At 35.9% G+C, this 15,960-nt stretch overlaps 2 protein-coding genes across 9 annotated transcripts in view; one reads left to right on the forward strand and one right to left on the reverse strand.

Annotated features, from left to right (window-relative positions):
- in (inturned planar cell polarity protein) overlaps positions 1-15,249 on the reverse strand; it is a 191,778-nt gene extending 176,529 nt beyond the window's left edge. Inside the window, exons 1-20 of one of the 7 annotated variants that reach the window (XR_016368820.1) lie at positions 14,410-15,248; positions 14,019-14,229; positions 13,752-13,962; positions 13,264-13,355; positions 12,987-13,190; positions 12,794-12,903; positions 12,174-12,263; positions 12,023-12,100; positions 11,791-11,944; positions 11,665-11,718; positions 11,028-11,090; positions 10,719-10,949; positions 10,490-10,641; positions 10,152-10,360; positions 9,984-10,079; positions 9,772-9,923; positions 9,595-9,695; positions 9,173-9,526; positions 8,939-9,102; positions 8,596-8,664 (exon numbers count right to left, since the gene is read on the reverse strand). Coding sequence is in view for 6 of the 7 variants with exons in the window: in XM_089842707.1 (XP_089698833.1) it covers positions 8,991-9,102; positions 9,173-9,526; positions 9,595-9,695; positions 9,772-9,923; positions 9,984-10,079; positions 10,152-10,360; positions 10,490-10,641; positions 10,719-10,949; positions 11,028-11,090; positions 11,665-11,718; positions 11,791-11,944; positions 12,023-12,100; positions 12,174-12,263; positions 12,794-12,903; positions 12,987-13,190; positions 13,264-13,355; positions 13,752-13,962; positions 14,019-14,229; positions 14,410-14,552 (2,817 nt within the window). In the remaining variant the exon portion in view is untranslated. Of the gene's footprint in view, positions 1-8,595; positions 9,103-9,172; positions 9,527-9,594; positions 9,696-9,771; positions 9,924-9,983; positions 10,080-10,151; positions 10,361-10,489; positions 10,642-10,718; positions 10,950-11,027; positions 11,091-11,664; positions 11,719-11,790; positions 11,945-12,022; positions 12,101-12,173; positions 12,264-12,793; positions 12,904-12,986; positions 13,191-13,263; positions 13,356-13,751; positions 13,963-14,018; positions 14,230-14,409 lie in introns of those variants that run through there. The other 6 variants (XM_089842712.1, XM_089842711.1, XM_089842710.1 and 3 more) reach the window with 6 other exon arrangements.
- On the forward strand, positions 251-8,613 carry Nbr (exonuclease mut-7 homolog). Of its 2 annotated transcripts, none has more exons than XM_089842714.1 (14): positions 251-506; positions 722-1,111; positions 1,175-1,228; positions 2,166-2,305; positions 2,371-2,542; positions 3,466-3,896; positions 4,833-5,082; positions 5,156-5,330; positions 5,917-6,056; positions 6,143-6,316; positions 6,753-6,806; positions 6,869-7,000; positions 7,641-7,964; positions 8,368-8,613. In XM_089842714.1, the coding sequence occupies exons 2-14, from the start codon at positions 722-724 to the stop codon at positions 8,467-8,469; spliced, it is 2,538 nt and encodes an 845-aa protein (XP_089698840.1). In that variant the 5' UTR covers positions 251-506; the 3' UTR covers positions 8,470-8,613. The 2 variants fall into 2 exon arrangements, with proteins under 2 accessions (XP_089698840.1, XP_089698839.1); XM_089842713.1 differs by having other exon boundaries at positions 253-506; positions 693-1,111.
- Positions 15,250-15,960: the final 711 nt, after the last annotated feature.

Consider the following 15,960-nt stretch of genomic DNA (forward strand, 5'->3'; position numbering starts at 1 on the left):
ACAGTATAGAACCAAAGTGGTACCAAACATGGCCGCCCACTGCCAAAGCTAAGCTCGTGACGTTTTACTTAGGCACTGACGTCACAACTGAGATAGCTCTATTGGATGGGCTTCTAAAGCGCGTACAGCCATCCAAAGCGTGATCGAGTCGGCTATAGGGGCTCTTCCCAATAATATGATAGGAGGGATATTTTAACAATGATAGTTAAATATTAATTTCCTCAGGACCTTCTGACAGTCTTGAGCAAATTCAGAGCATATATATTTATAATTAAAGGCAGGAAACGGTTGAAAACGGGACTGTATTTAAAATAAACAGAAAATTACTACAATAGTAGTTTTACTACTGTAGGCATTTGTAGGCACTAGGCACCCTTGGTAAATTTGTAAAATAGTGTTGGCCGAGACGAGGAGAGTCAGTCAATACTGTTGCATTAAACAGTTTGACGTAAACTAAGTCGTGTACCTTAAAGTAACGAGTAATTACACGAATAAATAGTTTAACCGTAAGTAACAAACATATCTTTTTCAGTAATTTAAGTTCTATTAACTATTACATACAAGTACGTTGTTGTCGTCAGTTATTATGTATTTGTTATTTTGATAAGCCGAGGCTTAATGTGACGACTCTTTGAACTCAATGCATTGGCATGCAAATTGTTCTTATTTTTACTCCTAAATTAAAATTTTAGTCGCTTCACTATTTGAAAATATTCTCAAGATGAGCACTTCGGGACTGGATTGGAATTTCCTGAAACAACCGGCAAACCAACAGAAGGCTGCCTTAGAATTTCGCTTTAAGATAGAAAATGCTAATAATCCTTACGAAGAAGGCATCATCCTCCTTAATGAGTGTTGCAGTTACTTTAGAAATAAACCGTCGAAACTCCCTACGCTCATTGTTAACGAAGTAGAAAATGTATTGTCAAAGCGACAAAGAACCCTCCACCATCTCACCAATGACTTGAAGATAAGAGCTATCCACATTGGACTCAAATTTAACAAATTAGCGATATTGGAATGTATAGCCCAAGTATATAAATTGGGAGATGCTAAGACCCTCGTTGCGGAAAATGTACAAACCTTATTATTGGAGAAGAAATATGTAGAGGTAAGTGGCTTATTTGGTCATATCAAGACTGTAGTGTGATAACGTCATCAACTTATTGCATAGGCATGTTCAATCATAACTGCTACAAAATTACAAAACTTTTTTGTATTAAAAGATGTAAGTTAATTAAATTAACCTATAAGAATCACATCTCTCAACAGGGTTCATACAAACCTGGAAAACAGTGAAAACCTGGAATAATCAGGGAAATAAATAGTTGACAAAAACTTCAGGGAAAATTGGAATTTTTAGTAAAATTCAGGGAAATCATGGAAATTTTCGTCAAACAGGGGCCGAGTAATTAAGCAAAATGTTCGTGAACATCCCCTCCATAGGATTATCATTACACTACACTTTGGAGGCTCATAACTCTGGTTATATTAGAGATACGAGGATGTCCTTTGAGTATGTTATAGTCCAATTTGTCCCCCATCCAACCATACTAAAAACTTAGGGCTACGACAAACAGGGGCCGAGTAATTGAGCAAAATGTTCATAAACATCCCCTCCATAGGATTAACATTACACTATACTTTGGAGGCTCATAACTCTGGTTCTACTAGAGATACGGGGATGTCCTTTGAGTATGTTACAGTCCTATTTGCCCCCCATACAACCATACTAAAAACATAGGGCTACGACAAACAGGGGCCGAGTAATTAAGCAGAACGAAAATAAACAAACCCCTCCATAGGATTAACATTACACTACACTTTGGAGGCTCATAACTCTGTTTATATTAGAGATACGGGGATGTCCTTTGAGTATGTTTTAGTCCTATTTGTCCCCCCCTCCTTCATTAACATTTGCTCCATAGGATACTCTATATACGGGAAAAACCTTGAATACTCAGGGAAGTATATGGGGAAAAACCTGGAAAATTCAGGGAAGTATATGGGGAAAAACCTGGAAATCTCAGGGAAGTATATGGGGAAAAACCTGGAAATCTCAGGGAAGTATATGGGGAAAAACCTGGAAATCTCAGGGAAATTTGTTTTCCAAAAGTTGTATGAACCCTGCTCAATCGTAATTAAATTTAACGAGGCGTGTTTAGGTCGCGGTACCATTATTTCTCCAAGACAAAATGAATGTTGTTGAGAATTACTTAAGGGATGAACCTAACCTCCAAAAAGAGTTTATACTTTTCCTTGATGAATTAGTCGGAGACCCTTCTATCATTGATACTCTCATTACGTAATATTGTTTAAAAAAACATTCCCCCGTTAGTTAGGCCTAACTAATATATATTGTTCAAATAGTGAATTACAAGTGCCAAATGTGAAACGCGGGAAATTTGTTCCAAAATCTATTAGCAAGCTTGAAGCTAGACTCATTAAGCTTTATAAGTTACCCATGAGTATGTGCCCTAAATTAACGCATATCAGATGCGAGGGGGCTTTGAAGTATGTCATGTACAAAAAATACGTTGAGGTAATTTTAATATTTCAAGTTAATGGAAAGCTTCAGGTGCCATAACATTATACCCTAAAAGAATGGCCTTTTTCTAAATATTTAAATGATCTCTTATTTCAAAATAATTAGCATTTAATTAGTCTTAAAAACGAGGACCAGCGCGCCATCCGCCATTGTTTCAGTGGCGTCTGCTAGTTAGAACCTCTTACCCCTACAGTATTGGTTGAATTCTTACAGGCTGAGAGAGAGGGGGCGGCACCGTAGTCCTCGTTTTCAATGCTAATTATTTTGTAAAATTAGATTATTTATTTCTTCAATAATTAACCTTTTATATTTAGAAAAAGACCGTTTTTTAAGGTATAATCAAGAAGTGATATCTATTTTATTAGGCGGAAGGTATAAGATGCCTAAGTATTCGCGCCGCGCGCCATAGTCCCAGCAGTCCCCCTTTCAAAATGCAATGGGGGGGGGGCGTTAGAGGAGGCCGGGCTATAGAGTAATTTCGGTTGAGAGGGGGAGTGGACTGTGTATCCCCTACGTTAGGGGCAACTTTGTACTAGAGAATACTATTTGCCCCCGGAAGGGAAGGGGAGGGGAATATCACTAAGGTAAGAGATAGAGGGTTATGACGTTGCCGTATATGCGAAAGAAATTACTCTATTTCGCCTCTCCACAGTCGGAAAATACGTAATTTTCGTCATTGACGTGAGTTTTCAAGAACCAATGAGATATCTCGCTGGTTGTAATTTAGAGGCGGCGGGGATTAACTCCGAACCTACTATACGTTTGGACTGGAGATAAAGAGCTAGAAATGTGGCGCGAATTTATACCTTCCCCCTAATTAACTAGATATCACTTCTTGTTATAATGTTACGTTACTTGAACATTTCCTTTAATTTCTTCAGTCATTAACCACTAAAAGCGTATGTTACACTCATTAGAAAAGCGTCAACGATGATAATTGGGTGGATTTAGTTTTGGAAACTGTGGGAGACAATGAAAAGATGCAGTTGTTACTTTTGACTCAATTGTGCAACCACAATGATTATGTAGAGGCTAAAAAATGGGCGGATATTTTTAATATTGATCAAGCTGATTTACCTTACGAGCTGAAAATATGCGGCGACTCACTGAGTAGCGACTCTTACTCATCCGCTAGCGCTCAGTCTTCGAGTTATAATGAACAAGAATATTGGGAGGATTCGCCTCGTACCAGCTATCTTTCACTTCCTTTAGACATTTCTAGCGTTTTTATCGTTGACGATGTTAAACAGTATTGGAGAGCTTTAAAGGATCTGACGCGAAATTATTACCTTTTGGGAATTGACGGGGAATGGAAACCTTGTCTGGGAGCTTCCAATCCATCTGGAGAGTTAGTATTCAATATTTAATTATATTTTTATACTTGTTTTAACGAGGCGTCGGACGTTCGGCATTTTAGTGTACGGGATTTTGAGATTTCAAGATTTTGACAAAGATTTTGAGATTTTGCCCCAGATTTTGAGATTCTGACTCAGATTTTAGAAATCTGGAAATCTAGTCCAAGATTATAAGATTTCGGGATTTTAAAGGAGATTTTCAGATTTTGAACGCGATTTTCAGATTTCGAAGAAGATTTCGGGATTTTGTTCAGGATTTTCAGATTTTGAAGGAGATTTCGGGCTTTGGAACAAGATTTTCAGATTTTGAAGGAGATTTTCAGATTTCGAGGAGATTTTCAGATTTTGAGGAGATTTTCAGATTTTGAGGAGATTTTCAGATTTTGAGGAGATTTTCAGATTTTGAGGAGATTTTCAGATTTTGAGGAGATTTTGGGATTTCGAGGAGATTTTCTGATTTTGATATTTTAGGATGAGATTTCGGGATTTTACGTTAAGATTTCGGGATTTCTAGATTTTAATGTGAGATTTCGGGATTTTACGTTAAGATTTCGGGATTTCTAGATTTTAATGTGAGATTTCGGGATTTTAGGTGAAGATTTCGGGATTTTCAGATTTTAAAATAGGGATTTCGGGATTTTCAGTTTTTAAGGTAGGGATTTTGGGATTTTTAGATTTTGACGTGAGATTTTAAAATTTTCAGATTTTGACGTGAGACTTTAAGATTTTTAGATTTTGACGTGAGATTTTAAGATTTTTAGATTTTGACGTGAGATTTCGGGATTTCGAGATTTTTGAGAGAGATTTTAAACAGATTTCAAACGAAGTGTACGGGATTTTGACAAACGTCCGACCCCTCGTGTTTTAACGATTTAGTGTTCTTCTTTTTTATTTTTTTTTTGTTATTTTTTTTTTTTTTTTTTTGTTAGATCTCCTCTTTCTATTTTGCAAATTGCGGTTCACGATAAAATATATATCTTTGATACTCTGAAATTACGGGAATGTTTGTCACCACCCGAAAAAGAAATGTTAATTGATCTTCTGTGTAATCCTCAAATCAAAAAACTAGTCTTTGGATTTACCACCGATTTGGAAAAATTGGCTGATTTTGTTCCTAGTGCAAAAGAAAAGTTGAAACGAACCAAAAATGTTTTGGACCTGATGAAAATATATGACAAAGTAATATACTAATAGTTTATTTGGATTTAAATTTCGAATTGTATCAGAAAGTACCTACGCTTTTATTTTCAAGATCAAGTTAAAATATCCCATTTTTGTTGAACCTCATTCGCCAAAATGTTCTATCGCTAAGAGTAAAACGTTAACGGAGTTAACTAGAACTATATTGGGCAGTCCTTTGAATAAAAGTGAACAGTTTTCGAATTGGGAAAGAAGACCTTTACGAGAAGAACAAATTATATACGCTTGTATTTAACTTGTTAAAGGGAGGGTGAAGTAGAAAATCAAGTGATTTTTTATCGATTTTTCTACTAATTATAAGACCAGTCTGCATAGTGAAACATCCAGGAAATACCAACTCCGAATGATTTTAAAATTATTTCAAATTAGGTTCAGATTTTAAGGATAATTTTAAACAAGGACCTCCGACCAATCGCGTAACGCCCTGCCTTTTTGTTAACAAAATTCTCGTGGCACGCATGCTCCATGTCTCTCGCCACGATTATCACGTCGCGAGCAAATTTTATCAAATCTCGTGATAAATTTCATTCAACACGTAACGTGCCACGAGAATTTTGTTAATAAAAAGGCAGGGCGTTACGCGATTGGTCGGCGGTCCTTGTTTAAAATTATCTTTTAAATCTGAACCTAATTTGAATTTTAAAATCATTCGGAGTTGATATTTCCTGGTGTAAATGTTTGACTATGCAGACTGGTCTTATAATTAGTAAAAAAATCGATAAAAAATCACTTGATTTTCTACTTCACCCTCCCTTTAATTAATTATTAGTTTAATTAATCGCTTGTAATTAATTATTTTTATTATTCATTTAGCCCTAGACGCTCACTGTCTCTTACAAATCTACGAAGTTTGGTCAGCCAAAGCCATTAGCTTAAACTTAAATTTGGATGAAGTGATAGATTTATCAGTCGAATCTTTTAATTACTCTCCTCCGAGTAATTCAAACGTGACCGTTTGTGTTTAATTTTTTTCTTTTCGAATTTGCAGCAAATTTATACCAAATTAGGGGGAATCAAAGCCAACTTTAATATTATTTAGGTTCCGAAGCCAATAATTAAATCTCCCCACGAAACAAACAATCCTCCTATAAGCGTCGCTCAGTTTAGAGTTGTTGTTGACAATATGTTGCAAGGATTAGGCAGACAGTTAAGACTTTGCGGTATTGATACAATCATTTTGGATGGTAAAGATGATCACGGAAAAGCTGCCAGGGTTAGTATAGTAACTCCAGAAGTGAGATGAGACTAGAAGTGAAGGGCTCTAGCATTGATAGTAGATCCTGGCACTAGTGAACAAATTTGAGGATTTTACGCCGCTTCCCACGCGCCTACACTACACTACTGAGAAAAAAATTGGTCGAGTTCCAAAAAAATTTCCTACCCCTTTCCCCTCAACCTAAAGCGGCGAAACACGGACGCGAGTGCTTGAATCTAGTTCGCCCGTCTACCACCGCGAGCGTCTCACGTTTTCGAGGGAAAATTCTGAAATCGCCACTAGAGGGCCAACCGTTCGTGTGTTATCAAGAATATTAATTCACTTTAGCCGAGTGAAGAATTTGGTTAGCTCAGTACTTCTAGTCTCATCTCACTTCTGGTAACTCTATCAATTGATAGAGATTAAATTAATAATTTTATTTTGGGTCATATAGATTGGTCAAGATGAGGATCGATACATTCTATCAAATGGTCAACCTTATGAAATGGTAATATTTTATCCCCCCCCCCCCCACCGTGATAGTAGTATAAAGTTTTACATATAACACAGTTGAAGCAATATGTTCCTCCTGGAAAGTGTATGAATGTTCCTAACGATATGAGCGCCCAAGATCAATTTGAATTAGTTTTGAAACATTATAATGTTCAAGTACAAAGCGGAGATATTTTATCTCGTTGCACCGTAAGTTTTAAATCAATTTATTATAGATTATATTTATATTTAAATACAGGGTTCATACAAACCTGGAAAACAGGGAAAACCTGGAAAAGTCAGGGAAATAAATAGTTGAGAAAAACCTCAGGGAAATTTAGAATTTTTATTAAAATTCAGGGAAATTTGCGTCAAACAGGGGCCGAGTAATTAAGCAAAATGTTCATAAAAATACCCTCCATAGGATTAACATTACACTAAACTTTGGAGGCTTATAACTCTGGTTATATTAGAGATACGGGGATTTCCTTTGAGTATGTTATAGTCCTATTTGCCCTCCATCCAACCATACTAAGAACTTAGGGCTACGACAAACAGGGGCCGAGTAATTAAGCAAAATGTTCGTAAACATACCCTCCATAGGATTAACATTACACTAAACTTTGGAGGCTCATAACTCTGGTTATATTAGAGATACGGGGATGTCCTTTGAGTATGTTATAGTCCTATTTGCCCCCTCCCCCCCGTCCTTCGATGGCATTTTCTCCATAGGATACTCCATATACGGGAAAAACCTGGAAAACTCAGGGAAGTATATGGGGGGAAAAACCTGGAAATCTCAGGGAAATTTATTTCCAAAAGTTGTATGAACCCTGAAATACATTTTCAGATATGCAACGGTGATGGTTACATATACGTTACTCCTTCCGCTATGAGAACTATGTGGAAAAGATCTGTAGAGAAAAGAACGTATGGAACACAATGGGTCTCATTTCCTGGTGGTACCATCAATGTTGATGCTGTTTTGTTGCAAAATGGAATTGCAGTACAAGCGGAAAAATTACACGAAGGTTTATTCCAAGCCATTACCGTCTTTTACGTCTGCGATCATTGCGGAAAGGTTTATTGGGATGGATCACACAGTGAAAGACTTTTACAACGATTTGGACCACTTTTAAGGAAACAGCGACCCATAGATCAACAATGCAGTTGCGTAAGTTTTAAATCCCTCTCTCTCCCTCTCCATGGATTAACTAACGCTAGGGATTGTTCACTAACTGGGTTTCCCATGTAATGCTATCGCCAACTACATGTTCCGAATTATTCCTTGATTCCCCCAATTTATTGGACCAAAACGGATGGAGATATAGCGCCATCTCTCGCCAAAATAAATCGTTTTTGCCCAATTTAGGCAGTATTTCAATTTTGACGTCATAGACCACGTGATATTTGGTCCAATTTTCTTATAACTTCCTGTTAGGGACAGTGGCTGCTGCTAGGGGGCGTTTGGAACATGCATGCGTTATCTTTTTGGGGGAACGAACTATCCCTAGCGTTAGTTAATCCATGCTCTCTCTCTCTCTAAATGAGGCGTAAATTGAGTTTCATACTATTAGGTTAAAACTGTAACTGAAACTAAAAGAAATTGCGTAGCCGATGTTTTTGAATCTGATGATGAAGATTGGGACCAAATTGATGGGGTTTATTACCCAAAATGATTTAGCGACTGTGTCTGTTTTACTAATGTAGGGGCTTGTAGGAAAATCATTAGTACAAATTAGTAATTAGAATTTTTTGCCCAAACTTTACTTTTTGGAACATAAGTTGAATTCAATGATTAAAACTTTTTTTTACTATAAAAATGAGCATTTTAATACCAAGTTAAACAAAAAAAACCTGTAATTTATCACAATTGATATTAACATAAGTTTATAAGATATGTTCCATAAGTATGTCACTTCCCATACTTCGTAATGTTAGAGGCTTAATGAGAGCTAGTTCAAGAACGACGTGAGAATTGACTACACTCGGTTTTGCAGTCCATCCTCCTCTTTATTCTGTACTAAGCCTTTGACAAGGCCTCACTACGCGTCGCTTTACAAGAATCTATGACGTTTCATCTACGTCACTTCGTGACAAGCTCTCATTAACGAGTGACACGCTTATGGAACATATCTTATAAACTTATGATATTAAGTTACTGTTAAATTTAAAAAATACTGTAGGGGTTAATTAATAATTAATACAAGTTCCCGAAACTTAATTTAAACGCCAATTCAACCAAATTTTGAGCTGTGGAATCTTGAAAACAAACGTAGACCTCTTTTGGTTCTGGTACCATAAACATTCTCCTGAGATATTAATTAATTAGTTTAATAATAATATCGTTAAGCAAATTGAAAATTTTAATTTCTTTCTTACCCTATGACCCAAAAGGCTAAAGTGGATGCCGTTTTCTTAGCTTGATTGTTAGCGTTTAAAAGTTCATTAGGTGTAATGTGGAATAATACACCGTGCTCTTTAATTGGAGGCAAAACGTTATCAGCGAACTTTGAAGCCATATCTTTCTTAGCTAAATCTTTATTCTTCATTGTGGTCTGGAAGACTTTATGGATGTTTGTGACGCAGTTTTGAAAGGAAGAAATAATTTGAGACCGTAAAGAATTGGAAGAATCTTTAATTGGAAGAACGTCCTCATTAGGAGAGATTAAAATTCCCTCTCCAGTGTTAAGATGGATATAGTGAAGCAAATTAACGTCACGACCGCTTAACAACCTAAAAGACATAAGTTTCAGCGACAATTTTGGTAATTTAGATTAAAATCCATGAAGAATTCATCTAACTTTGGAGATTCTGCGCATGATTCACTCTCAATGTCATCAAGATCAGTTCTGAGACTACTCAGATCAAAACTTCCTGATAAAACTCTGCGAGATTTTAATCCCTAAATGATTAATTTAATTTTAAACAAATTAATTTAAACTTAAAGGATTCGATGTATTTATTCTATTGTTTCTAACTCTGTAAATATCTTCGCTACTGGTACGAGATTCAGCGTCTGAACAAGATGATGACGCGGCTACGTGTCCCGCACCATTTTTATTGTACAACATACTGCTACTATCATTGTGAGGACTGAGTGATCGCTCGTGATCAAAATCATCTGGTGGACCTAAATGGTTAGTGGGATTAATAATAATTAATTTAAATAATTAATAATTCCTTGGCATACTATTATGGCTTAGCAATGATTGTTTTTCTAAATCTCCGTGATAACTCGCGAGTTTTTTTGGGCTCATTCCTCCGCCGCCATCTTGAAATTTTTTCCCTTTATATAATACTCGAAATTAACTATAGAATATTAATTAATATTAAATTTAATTATTATTAATTAATTTACCGGGTGAGGATAAAAGACTGGAATGGCTAATTGAATATTTTCCCAATGTTTCTTTACGATGCAACATGTGCCTCGATAACGATAAACTTTTATTCTGAGCCAATTGAGGTTGAGGACGTAAAAGGCGCAATTTACTCGTGGATTCCTTCATTTTATTAAGAATAATATTAGGATCCGCCAATTCGGGCGTGTTCGGATTTTCTCGAAGTCTAAGGTAAAAAAAAACCATCCTTATACATTAAAGTCAGTATGAAGTCTTATCTAAGAGAGCTACCGCTCTCATAGAATATTTATTAATGCAATGCGTTTTGCAACAATTAAAAGTGTTTTTAATGTACCCTTTCTCAATTTGAGAAGCAATTTCCGTTTCGTTCATCTTTAAAAGAACATTACGGACCTGGTCAACGTAAAAAGGATCGGGTCGCGGATGATTACCCGCCCTAGCAGTACAACCTCCCACTTCAAGTAGAACACAGAGCAAGCAGTTATTCTGCGGTAAATAAATTTAAACAAATCCTCGTAACAACGATCGTGTCTTGTTTGTTTAAGCGTTTGTGGCGGCTTTACCAATGCAACAATAAGGGTGAACCAACGACCTTCCTGTTCTTGAAAATCAAAATTATTGGTAGCTGACACATTATGAAATGTTTTTTGGCGCCTAGTTGGATAAACTTCCTGCCAGACTATTATCTGGCCAACTTCATTTTCCGTTGTCAAATTTATCAGTTGAAAATACTGGATGTACAAATAGAAGTCCACCAAATCTTCCTTCGGTAAATGGCTAACGCATAACATTCCCTAACATAGTTTTAATTAACATTTTACTACTTAAATGACTTATAATAATAATTAACCGTAATTTAATTTTCAGTCAACCTTATAAAAAAGCGCGGATCCCAAAATGAGATACAATCTTTTTGTATCGAAAAATGATTCCGACTATAAATAATAATAATTAAGATAAAATTAAGTCAGTTTCTTAAAGGGAGGGTGAAGTAGAAAATCAAGTGATTTTTTATCGATTCTTCTACTAATTATAAGAGCAGTCTGCAAAGTGAAACATTCAGGAAATACCAACTCCGAATGATTTTAAAATTCAAATTAGGTTCAGATTTTAAGGATAATTTTAAACAAGGACTGCCGACCAATCGCGTAACGCCCTGCCTTCCATTTAACAAAATTCTCTTATCCATGTCTCGCGCCACGATTGTCACGTCGCGGGCCTAATTTTATTAAATCTCGTGATAAATTTCATTCAACACGGAGTCTGCGTGCCACGAGAATTTTGTTAACAACAAGGCAGGGCGTTACGCGATTGGTCGGAGGTCCTTCTTTAAAATTATCCTTAAAATCTGAACCTAATTTGAATTTTGAAATCATTCGGAGCTGGTATTTCCTGAATGTTTCACTATGCAGACTGGTCTTATAATTAGTAGAAGAATCGATAAAAAATCACTTGATTTTCCACTTCACCCTCCCTTTAATTAAATTTCTTTCTAACAAGTTTTATTACAATATCGCCAAAGTCTCCCGCTTCTAATTCACTTAAAAGGTTATCAATTCTTTCCTTAATTTTAAAATAACCGATTAAAATACTTAAACACGCAAAAATTCAATTGTTGTACTGGTGTCAACACACCTGTACTTCGTGTCCCAAAATTTGTTGAGGTATTCCTTCTAAACATTCGAAAAAAGTATAGTTTGATCTCCGCAGAGTATCGTTTAAAACGCTATAAAAGAAAAGCTTAAAAAGATGATCCAACGTCTTTCGATGTTCTTTTTCGGTAAATGCCCTGTAAGTTGGAAGTGAAGAAAAAACCCTTTAATTAACCTAAATGTTTTAATTAGTTAGTCGATATTAATATTATTACCGTCCTAAACTGAAAAACTTCCATTTTATTAAACGAGTTACGTTTAATATTAATGATTCCGCCGCTTCATTAGAGAGGCTATTAAAAATTAAATTTCTTTCATCTATTAAATTATATAATTAAAATTTAAATATTTATTTATTACTTCTACCTTTCTTGAGGTAAAGCGATAAGTAATAAATCATTTCCCTCTTGATAGTAATTAATACGGATAACTTTATTGTTTAAAACCAAACTTGAACTAATTGAATAGGAAGGAAATTAAAAGCTATTTCAAAGTTGTTATTTTATAGAGGTGTGCGAGTCCTCATTTTTAGGTTTCGAGTCCGAGTCCGAGTCCTGGAAAAGTGGACTCGTCGAGTCCATCGAGTCCTTAAAACATGGTTTCGAGTCCATTTTCGAGTCCTTAAAACATGGTTTTGAGTCCATTTTCGAGTCCAAAAAACATGGTTTCGAGTCCAAAATTCTTAATCCGAGCCCAAAATTCGTCAAATTTGCTCTTAAAACATTCTGTTTTTTTTCTAACTGTTTCAAAACTAAACATTAATAGTAATTTTAACTTTTTTAAATATGAAAACATTTTTATCAGTAGCTGATAAAGTTGGCTATTAAATTGGTAAAGAAAAATGGACTCGACAAGCCCTAAACGCCGGGTAATTTTAGGCCTTGGACCAGGACCCGGGTACCCGTTCGAGTACTCGGACACGGACTCGAAGTCGATTACCCGTCATTTTCGAGTACCCGCACAGCCCTATTATTTTATTATCGAACCTTCTTAAAGACGAATTAGTAATTTCGGAAATTAAATGAGCGATAGTAATAAACATCCCCGATAACGAAGATAGACAATTTGAAACGGGATATTGATAAACGATTCCATCCTAATATATATTTAATAAGAGTTACGATAAAAATGCAGCAGCGCTTTTAATGGAAATGGAAATGGATAATACGTCATTCATACACTTGGTGACGAAGCGGCGGCGGCGTTGCCAGAATTACGTAAGTAAATAACAGCGTGAACGTCTCTAATAATTAAGTCTTTGATTTCAAATTGATCCAAACCAGGTTTAATCAATTTTAATATAAAACTTTTGTCTTTATCTTTAACATCGCGCGTATTTATTAAGGTAGATTCCACTAATTTTCTTTCGATTTGTAAAGATATCTATAATGAATGATTAACATCTTAACGGTGATTAGTAACGGAACGGAGTAATGAGAAATTTAAAAGAACAAACCCTTTTCTTAGGAAAAATTATTTTAGACAATTGCACGGAAATACTTTCGATATTAACAATGTCTTTACCATCAATTTTAAGTATAACATCTCCTGTATTTATAATGAAGTTAAGAATCTAATTAACTTGTTTGAAATATTGTTAATGCTAACAAGAAGTGATATCTAGTTTATTAGGGAGAAGGTATAAATTCGCCCCACATTTCTAGCTTTATCGCCAGTCCAAACGTATAGTAGGTCCGGAGTTAATTCCCGCCGCCTCTAAATTACAACCAGCATCTCATTGGTTCTTGAAAACTCACGTCAGCGCGACGACGCGAGTGACGAAAATTACAGTCATATTTTCCGACTGAGGAGAGGCGAAATAGCCCGGCCTCCTTTTACGTCCCCCCTTGTATTTTGAAAGGGGGACTGGGACTATGGCGCGCGTATACTTAGGCATCTTATACCTTCTCCCTAATAAACTAGATATCACTTCTTGATGCTAACCTAAACAAAATAGTTCAGATTTCATGGCAATTCCACCAGGCACGAAGCCTTTAATTAAAACGCGGCGATTATCTCTAAGACTCGATCTGTAATCGCAATTAGTCTCTTCACCCAGAATTATGCCTAGGATTGATTCGCAAAGTTTCGAAGATGGTACTGAATGTTTAACTTGATTTTTTTTAACACGAAGAGTTATATCTTTTATTTCCAACTAAATTAACGGAAAATTTACTATAATTTCGTTATAAAAATTAATTTTTTCCGTACCTTTTGATTTGTTTTAACAGATTTCTCATTTTCATTGGCGATTACTGATTTACCACCACCGAGTTTATCCTTTGCTCGAAGATTAAAACGGTTTTCAGAGTTGGATTCGAGTAAAATTGAGTCATTTTTCGCTTCGGAGCTCTTTGAATTTTCAACGTAGAACAGTTCGCCTTTGGAACCAACGCTTTCACTCCATTCTGGCTCGGACCCACTAATATTTAACACTACTAAGTGTGAGACTAGGAGGTAGACTTTGGAAGCCAATTTTCATTAACTGACCAACCCCAATTAGGTTAATTTTCTCAACAGTGGTTAGAGAAGAGTTCGGGGTGGTAAACTAGCGAAAATTCGCTCCTTGGTTTACACCATTCGTTTATTCGAAAATACTTGCCAGTCGCTAGATAAGGGTGTTGAGAAATCACTAGAATTTGAATCTCGGTCAGAATTATACTTTGCAAGTAAATCTAGGTTCATATTTTCTGGTTCATAGCCAAAATTGACATGACTGGTTATTTCCAACCGGTCTGGATCCATGTTTTTTCAATTTGAAATGTCAAATTTACATTTAAAAACCAGAAAAGTACAGAAAAAAGCGAACTTCGAAAATCGGAAAATCAGTAAAATACGAAAAAAGCGAACGTGCCGAAGGGTGCCTAAGTTCGAAAATCACTAAATTGTAGTAGCTTGAAACTTCGGTAGTTTCCCCATAAAATACATTTAATTGTAATTAAAAATGATTTATATTTTACCAATTTAATCCTTTTTTACCATTGAAAACAACTAATTCTTCAAAATTAAACAATTTACAGACTCCACTCAATTCCAGTACGCGTCGAGTCTTATGCTTCTCAGGATATTAAAGGGACTGGCCGGAGCTATTGGGGTGAAGGGGGGTCAAACTGTTTGTTAGTATATTGCCACCCGCCCACCGCGACGGTGGTGCCATTCCATATGGCCAAAGAGCTGGGTGTTTTCCCCCTGAACTAAGGGCGGACTTGAACCCAACAGTGCCGGTGAGCCCCTTTAAAGGAGCTATCGAACCATGGGCAAACTACGGTCTTCCTCAGGGAACTTAGCTTTGCGGTTGGGTAAAAAAGAAGGAGGGGGGGGGGTAGAACAGCCCTTTTAACTTCTGATATTTATAATTGAGTTTCAGTTTAATATTAAATTGCTAATTAAATCATTCCATGTATTAATTATGACGATAATGGGCTATTTCCAAGAATACCACCCACCTCTCAGATTTTATTGTGGTTTGGTTTTTTGGAAAGTATATGAGGTAAGAAAAATTATGGCGTAAAAATTTTTCACCGGAAATGAATAGGAAAAAAGTTAGAGCAAAAAGAAAATTTGGAAAAGGCCCCCTATCTATGCATATACGGAGGGTCCCAGCGCGCGCGTATACCAAAACTAGAGATAAATATTGCCTCAAGATCACCCTAGATTTCAGCGATCCGGTAGCATGGTGGCTAATTTAATTTTTTTTCCATTTATTTAAAGGAAATTTCATTTAAAAACTCATTATTTTATTACAGAACAACCCTACATTACTATCGGTTAGGTTAGGTTTTGTTTGGTTTTGTTAGGTTAGGTTTTGTTTGGTTTTGTTAGGTTAGGTTAGGTTAGGTTAGGTTAGGTTTGGTTCCGTTTAAATTGCACGCCTTTTCCAAAATTTTAATATCTCTTGTGGTTTACACGTTTCATAGGGTCCGGCACCCTCCGTATATGCATAGATAGGGGGGCCGCCACTTTTTTACAGAATTACAGAAAGTGCCTACAAGTGCCCTCAGTAGGAAAACTACTATAGCAGTAGTTTTATAGAAAAAGACTTATATTTAAGTTAATTACCGGTGAAACTGGTTCAAAATTGCATATATATAATAAGCAAGCTATGATCTATTTTATAAACCATTTTAAAACTTAATTCCGAACTAATTTACTT

Source organism: Phalangium opilio, unplaced genomic scaffold (assembly GCF_054372755.1).
Source record: "Phalangium opilio isolate 3A_F unplaced genomic scaffold, DU_Popi_V2 ptg000070l_1, whole genome shotgun sequence".
Taxonomy (NCBI): Eukaryota; Metazoa; Arthropoda; class Arachnida; order Opiliones; family Phalangiidae; genus Phalangium; species Phalangium opilio.